The sequence below is a fragment of the Dermochelys coriacea genome, chromosome 16 (assembly GCF_009764565.3).
Source record: "Dermochelys coriacea isolate rDerCor1 chromosome 16, rDerCor1.pri.v4, whole genome shotgun sequence".
In the NCBI taxonomy this organism is placed as follows: Eukaryota; Metazoa; Chordata; order Testudines; family Dermochelyidae; genus Dermochelys; species Dermochelys coriacea.
In genome coordinates this window covers 1,177-8,641 of record NC_050083.1, presented here as the reverse complement: position 1 = coordinate 8,641, position 7,465 = coordinate 1,177, and the positions used below count along the sequence as shown (strand labels likewise).

The window sequence follows — 7,465 nt, the reverse complement described above, 5'->3', positions numbered from 1 at the left end:
TCGTCTTTCCTTTGCTAACGAGAACTAGAGAAACTAGGTAACCCTAACAGTCTAACTGGGTAAAAGGTTACATAACTGTCTCCTTGAGTAGTTGTGCTCCTAACAGAAATTGACTTTAAAGCTTGTCAGAATAAATTCAGTTTGAAATAGAAATAATTACAGTTTATACAGATCTATATTCTCATGCACATTATTACTCTCTCATATTCCATCACCACAACCTTTGGAGTATGGTTTTATTTCAGAATTCCTGAGTAAGAAGGGGTAAAATTCTTCAAATAAGCTTTTAAGGATTAGCTACTGTTTGCTATATTAGTAATGAAAAGAGAAATATAATTAGAAATATATTGGAAAGATTAAAGTTATCATATAATTAGTCTCTTGTTCGTTAAAATAATGAACTTCATGTTTAATTTCATTGTCACTGGTAACAATAACATAATCAAAGATTACAAAATCTTATAATATATGGTACTTTCCTTTAATTCCATTTAACACCCATTTCCATCAAATGAACCCTTCTGTAAACTTGTGGTTTACACCCATATAGGTGCCTTCCATTTCTGGAAGTTAATTTATCTGTGGGTTTTCTGCCATAAGTGTAGGTGGAAAGGGTCTTACACTACGTGGGAAGGCTTGCAACATGAGTAAAACCATCTCTATTCTATTTTCTCACTTTTTATCTTTCAAAGTAGCTGGAGATGGAGACATGATGCAAAGTCATAAAATACAAGACCAAAACTAAGAGACTAAAGCATAGAATCAGGACTCATCATTCATATATCTTGCAGTCTGAACCTGGAGCTTGACACAGTATTTCCCTAATGGGTTACCAGCACTTGCACAGAAGGAAAGTCCTTATTGTCCAACAGTGCAGCCAGATTGGGATCCATGAGGAAGGAATGTCCTCAGAAAAAGAGTTGATCCTCCACTCTGCCTCGTAAAACTTTGGATTCAAATGGTAAAGGGCAATTTCAATCTTACCATTGCATCCTTTGGGACTCTAATCAATGTCACTGAATTAGGGAGTTGTGTTCTAAACATAGTTTTACTTGGACCATAACTCACAACAGCTTTCATCTCTATGGTGAAAACCAACTACTGGGTGCCTGTTGTTTTTACCTGAGTTCTTGCCAAATCCTTGGTCTTGATGAGAGCAAATTTACATTTCTCTGGAGAAGAATCCTTTACCAAACCATCCAAAATCTCAGAAGTGCTAGTGAAGAATGACTTCCCCAAACATGCCCAGTTTATTTCTTTAATCTGATGAAACAGGTCTAAATCAGAAACTAAATAAACGTCTGGATGAGAATCACTATACGATACAAGACGTGGGGTTTTTATTAAAAAAGAGTAAATTTCCTGCAGTTGTCCCACATTAAACACTCGTTTCATTTTATACATATTGGAAGCATTACAGAGGGTGAGTTCAACAATAACAACAAGACACTTCTATTTCCTCCACATCTGAATTGCTAGAGACAGCACTTCTCTCTGTTAGGATTAGCTAGGAGATATCTTCAGGAGTAACCACCTCTACAACCTGGGTAACAACTAGGGTTGCCAACCTTCCCAGATTGGCCGGAAGTCTCCCAGAACTGGCCTCAATCTCCCGGTGGCTATTACAAGCCATTTGTGAAATTTTAATAGGTTGTTAAAAGTCCAGTGGGCAGTGCAGCGGGGCTAAGGCAGGCTCTGTGCCTGCCCTGGTTATGAGCGACTTCTGTAAGGACCGACAAGTCCCTCCGTCATAGGTGCAGGGACAGCCAGGTATCTCTGTGCACTGCTCCCGTCCAGAGTGCTGACTCCACAGGTCCCATTAGTCTGGAACTATGGCCAATGGGAGCTGCAGGGGTGGTGCCTGCTGGCAGGGGCAGCGCGCAGAGCCACCTGTCACTGTGCCTCCGTCATAACGGAGAATACCAAATTCAGGACAAAAAAGAAAAGGAGCACTTGTGGTACCTTAGAGACTAACAAATTTTAAAATTTATAAATAAAATTTATCTGAGCATAAGCTTTCGTGACCTACAGCTCACTTCATCAGATGCATCTGTAGCTCACGAAAGCTTATGCTCAAATAAATTTGTTAGTCTCTAAGGTGCCACAAGTACTCCTTTTCTTTTTTGCGAATACAGACTAACACGGCTGCTACTCCGAAACCTAAATTCAGGACAAACTCAGAAATAGGCCAGACACACCCCACAACTGGTGGTTATTCTCCCATAAGATATATCAGACTAGCAACAAAAGTAAACTTCTGTTTCACCACTCTGGCTAACAAAAAGTCAGAAAAGCAGGTTCCTTAGGTATTCCAGTCCTTGTATCACCACCAAAAACACTAAACTTAATGATGAGTGGTTATTTAAAACCAATTTCATCAACCAAAGGGTTCTTCTGATCTTAATGGACCAGCCACACACCCAGGTCAATATAGAACTCAGATCTTACCCAATAAACATGCTGGTGCCAATCCTTTAGTATCTAAAATCTAAAGGTTTATTTATAAAACGAAAGAAAGAGGTGAGAGTTAAAATTGTTTAAAAGAATGAAATACATACAGTAACTGCAAAGTTCTTGGATCAGGCTTCTAGCAGCAATGGAATAAATTGATGGCTTATTAAGTCTCTGGTTGCTTCCAAATCATTGGAAGGTCCTCAGTCCATTGGTTAGAATGCTCCCGTTAGTGTAAGTCCATATTCCAGTGGAGATGTTTCCAGGGCTTTTATAGCTTCTGCGAAGTGAAGGGAAACCCATTGTTCTAGTTTGTGGAAAATTACAGGTAACAAGATGGGGTTTGGAGTCACATGGGCAAGTCACATGTCAATGCCTGCTTCACTTAGTTATAGCAGAGGCCATTACCCATACTTTAGTTAGAACGTTCACAGGAAAATCCATCAGGCATGGATAGGAGTCTTCCACAGTCCACTGTGAGTTCAGTGTTCTTTGATGGGCCATTCAACTTGAATAGTTCCTTCACAGTGTGCTGGCTAAATATTTTGTGGGTGTTACCACAGGAGCAAACATGTAGTAATACAGGTACATAGTTAATATTCGTAACTTCAGGTACCAAGACAATACATGCATAGAAATAGCATAAGCATATTCAGCAAATCATAACTTTTCCATTGACCCCTAACTTGACACACTTTGTACAAGATTTGTTGCAATTATATAACAGTACAATGATCTATATGATCATATTTTAATTATATAATGTCACAGCCTGGCTGCCCCTGAGCCTAGGAGTCGGACACATCGGCCGCTTCCGGAAGCTATCTAAGGTAAGTACTGCCCAGCCGGAGCCTGCTCCCCATACCCCCTCCCGCCCCCAAACTCCCTTCCAGAGCCCTCATCCCACACCCCAACTCCCCACCCCAGGCCTAAGCCCACTCCTGCACCCAAACTCCCTCCAACAGCCCCCTCCCCCTCCCACACCCCAACCCCCTGCCCCAGTGCTGAGTCCCCTCCCACACTCCGAACCCTTAGGCCCCAACTCCCAGCCCAGAGCCCACACCCTCTCCCCCTTCCCCAGCACAGTGAGAGTGAGTGAGGGTGGTAAACAGTGAGCAATGGAGGGAGAAGGGTGGAGTGAGTGGGGGATGGGGACTCAGGGAAGAAGTGTGGCAGGGGCATAGCCTCGGGGAAGGGGCAGGGCAAGGATGCTTTGCTTTCTGTGATTCAATGTCAGCCTAGCAGTATTCAAGGTTATGTGAATATTTTCATTGGTGTAACTATATCAGGAGATTACACCAATGTAACTAGATTGATTTTTAGTTGCCAACGTGCACGCTGTCTCATAGATAAGCCTTAGTCAGATGAATCTTGCAGGAGGCTACCTTAAAACCACGAAAAACCTTAGCAAAACCTTGATTTAAAACGTCAAGGAGAAGAGTCCTTGCAAGATTCATGTGAGCAATAATTTTGATAGCAAATCCCATAACTGTGAATATTCTCTCCAGTTGACTGAATTGCATTTGAACTTTCCCATTTCTTCATGGAGCGGAGAGAAAAAACAAAAAATAAGGGAAAAATTACCTACTGAAGCAAATGGGAATTTGTCTCAAAGTCCCCAATAAATCTGCCAGAGAAAACTAATATCCAGTTGTGTAACCAAATAGCCTTTAAGAAAGAGAAAAATCTACCAGAGATATAAGACATTTTCCGTTTCAGACAGAATGAGATTCTACAGTAGGTTTCATCTGATGACTCAGAATCAGGGCCACAGATTTTCCCATTGCATTGTCCTCTGATCCACTCAAATCTGCTTCACTCACTTCTGCCTCATTATTATTGAGTTGCATTATTTGCAAAAGTTTTAGCATCATGATAATGGTTTGTCTAGACTAGGAAATGTGGAATACATTAGGACAGGTCAAGGGAAAATATACTGGCTAACCCACAATAGTATACTTGGGCCATGTCAGTATAGAAAACAGCTGTGATTTTACATCTGGGTAGCTCATTGGAGCTAGCTAAGTACCAAAACATGCTAATGGAGAAAAGCCTCAGGTAGATTTTACCACAATCGGACTAACTGACATCATTTGTATTTCACCAACCTGGGGCTGATGTGCATTCCTAATAAGAGGGACTTATACTCCCATGACTCACAGAACAAAGAAGATGATAGAAAGGATCTTTGGGGATTCACCCAAAGAAGGGCAACCTGCAAAAAGCAAAACTGGACAACCCACCTGGGGGAGCAGAGGGACCACAATGAAGTAAACGGCACTAACAGCCTAAATACCAAAAATATTAAAGAAAAAAACACATTTTATTGTTAGCCCTAGACAAGGTATTTATGGTGTTTATCTCCTTTGTGGCTTCACTGAAGATAAATAACATGTGACCTCTGATAGAAGCTTTTGTCCCACTCTCAGAACATGTATAAGGTGTCAATCCTGTGTGGACCATTTATTATCTCCTAAGGTCTGAGTGGTAAATGAAAGTTTTCCCGCATTCACAACATTCACAGGGTCTCTGTCCTTTCTGGAATCTCTGACGATTAATAAGGGCTGATCGAACAGAAAAGTTTTTTCTATACTCACAGCATTCCTAGGGCCTCTCACAAGCATGGATTCTCTGACGTCTACTCAGGGTTGAGCTCTGAGAGAAGGTTTTCCCGCACTCACAGAATTGAAAGGGTCGCTCTTGGGTGTGGGTTCTCTGATGTCTAATAAGATGTGAGCGTCGAGTGAAGGCTTTCCCGCACTCACAGCATTCATAGGGCCTCTCTCCTGTGTGGATCCTTTGATGTACAATAAGCTGTGAGAGCCAAGGGAAGATTTTCCCACACTGGCAGCATTCATAGGGGCTAGTGCCTGTGTGGGTTCTCTGATGTCTGATACGGTCTGAGCGCTGAGTGAAGGTTTTGCCACACTCACAGCATTCATAGGAAGAAAAGGAGTACCCGTGGCACCTTAGAGACTAACAAATTTATTAGAGCATAAGCTTTCGTGAGCTACAGCTCACTTCATCGGATGCATCCGATGAAGTGAGCTGTAGCTCACGAAAGCTTATGCTCTAATAAATTTGTTAGTCTCTAAGGTGCCACGGGTACTCCTTTTCTTTTTGCGAATACAGACTAACACGGCTGCTACTCTGAAACCTAGCATTCATAGGCTGTCTGTCTTGTGTGGATTTTCTGGTGTAAAATAAGGTGTGAGCATCGAGGGAAGGTTTTACCACACTCAGGGCATATGCTTTTTCTCTCTTCCATAAGGATTCTCTGCTGGGCTGTGGTTTCCTTGAGGTCCTTGTGATTTTCCTCACAACTGATGGATTTACTCACTTTCTCCCCTGGTGGGGACACGTTTTGTTTAATTCCTTGTGATAATCCCCCACGCAGTTCCACATGCTCATCATCTTCCTGCTGTGTATTCTGCTCCTTGTTCTCACTGACCATTCCATCATCTGCAAGGACAAAGAGAAACCTCAGAAGAAGAGATGGAAAAGGGGAGAGGAAACCAAAGGAAGTGCTGGAGAGATGGGGGAAAAAATCAGGAAATTACTTCCCCTAAACTCGTTCCCAGAGGGGAAAGAGGAGGGGATCAACTGTTGTCTGAGATCCAATTCCAATGCTCAGGATGAAGGCAGGTTAGGAACTGAACTATTGCCACATGTCAGCCAGGATGGGTAGGAAGCCATGAGCGATATCTGCTCTGAGGATACGACACATGCTCGGGGACAATCCCCAACTCAAAGAGCTCTCAAGGTCCTGGTAGGGAATCCCAGCTGTATCCTTCAGGCCCATATGGTATTTGAGTTGATCTAATGATTCCTCACTTGTGCAGGTTTCTGTCAGGATCTCTTTTTCCTCCGAGCCCTGGAGATCTGAGACCCAGAGCTCTTTCCCTGGTTCCAGCTGAGACATCACCTCAGGTTTGGAGATGGGAAACCCTGCTGAGATGAAGGAAAATAAGTGAGATCAAGTGAATTCATGGGACATTAGTCAAAAAGAATATGGCCTTTTTTTTAAAACCCTGCTCATTTTAAAGCACTGAAAATCTCAAGCCAGCTCTCGAGGTGTTCAAAGGCACCAGACACTCTGCTTATAAGGGGATTTACTACTCACCTCTGCTGGTGCACACACAGCCAGACACTCCTCATCAAAGGGGCTCCTGAAACCTAGAGAAAGTAACTCCAACTTATAGAAAGCCAAGGGGAAGAAGTCACCTTGGAACTGCTTCTTACTTAAAGAGAGACCCCAAGGGAATGAGAAAGTCATAGGGGAACTGGGACTGGGGAGCATGGGCTTGTGGGTCTCAGCACAGTAAGGAATGGGAAAGAATGAGAAGATCACTGAATGCAGCATGTCAGGAGTGTTAGGGATCAGGAAAGCACATTTTGAGAACTTAGGGAATATAGCGAGTCAGGTGAAATAGAAAGGAACATGAAAATCTCATAATGTATAGGCAAGGTTATAGAATGATAGAATCATAGAAATGTGGGGCTAAAAGGGATTCCAAGAGGTCATTTAATCCAGCCCATGCACTGAGGCAGGAACAAAGAAACCTAGACCACCCCTGAGAGGTATTTGTCTAAGCTGTTCTTAAAAGCTTCCAAGATGGGGATTTCACAACTTCCTCTGGAATCTGACTCCAGAACTTAATTATCCTTGTAGTCACAATTATCTTCCTAATATCTAACCTAAATCACCCTTGCTGCACATTAAGATACAGTACAGTCTTTCAACCAGTTTTGTACCCACTTTACAGGGGGGAGCGAGTGCAGGCTATACATTAACAGGAACTGGGCAGGGATTCTATCAACAGGCTGGGATCCCCTGCAGCTCTAGATCCCTAAAACCACCCCTCCCTTCCCCCTACTAACCCCACCTACCAGGTGTCCTTAGGCCACTCAAATGTTAAGCTGGTCCATCACTCGGGGGGGGGGGTGAAAAATCCACACCCCGAGTGACATAATTAAGCTGACTTAACCCCCAGTGTAGACTGCGCTACAGAAA

General features: G+C 42.9%; 1 protein-coding gene and 1 long non-coding RNA gene across 3 annotated transcripts; both read right to left on the bottom strand.

The window, feature by feature from the left end:
• Nucleotides 1-373: 373 nt before the first annotated feature.
• Nucleotides 374-3,201, bottom strand: LOC122456889. Its single transcript, XR_006276048.1, has 3 exons — nucleotides 2,860-3,201; nucleotides 2,559-2,731; nucleotides 374-1,263 (listed from the first exon to the last, which is right to left on the bottom strand). It is a non-coding gene; the product is annotated as an uncharacterized LOC122456889 (long non-coding RNA).
• Nucleotides 3,202-5,593: 2,392 nt separating this feature from the next.
• On the bottom strand, nucleotides 5,594-7,173 carry LOC122456862 (zinc finger protein 641-like). Of its 2 annotated transcripts, none has more exons than XM_043498621.1 (3): nucleotides 6,575-7,173; nucleotides 6,286-6,402; nucleotides 5,594-5,913 (listed from the first exon to the last, which is right to left on the bottom strand). In XM_043498621.1, the coding sequence occupies exons 2-3, from the start codon at nucleotides 6,371-6,373 to the stop codon at nucleotides 5,609-5,611; spliced, it is 393 nt and encodes a 130-aa protein (XP_043354556.1). In that variant the 5' UTR covers nucleotides 6,374-6,402; nucleotides 6,575-7,173; the 3' UTR covers nucleotides 5,594-5,608. The 2 variants fall into 2 exon arrangements, with proteins under 2 accessions (XP_043354556.1, XP_043354557.1); XM_043498622.1 differs by having other exon boundaries at nucleotides 6,286-6,399.
• Between the last annotated feature and the right edge of the window lie 292 nt (nucleotides 7,174-7,465).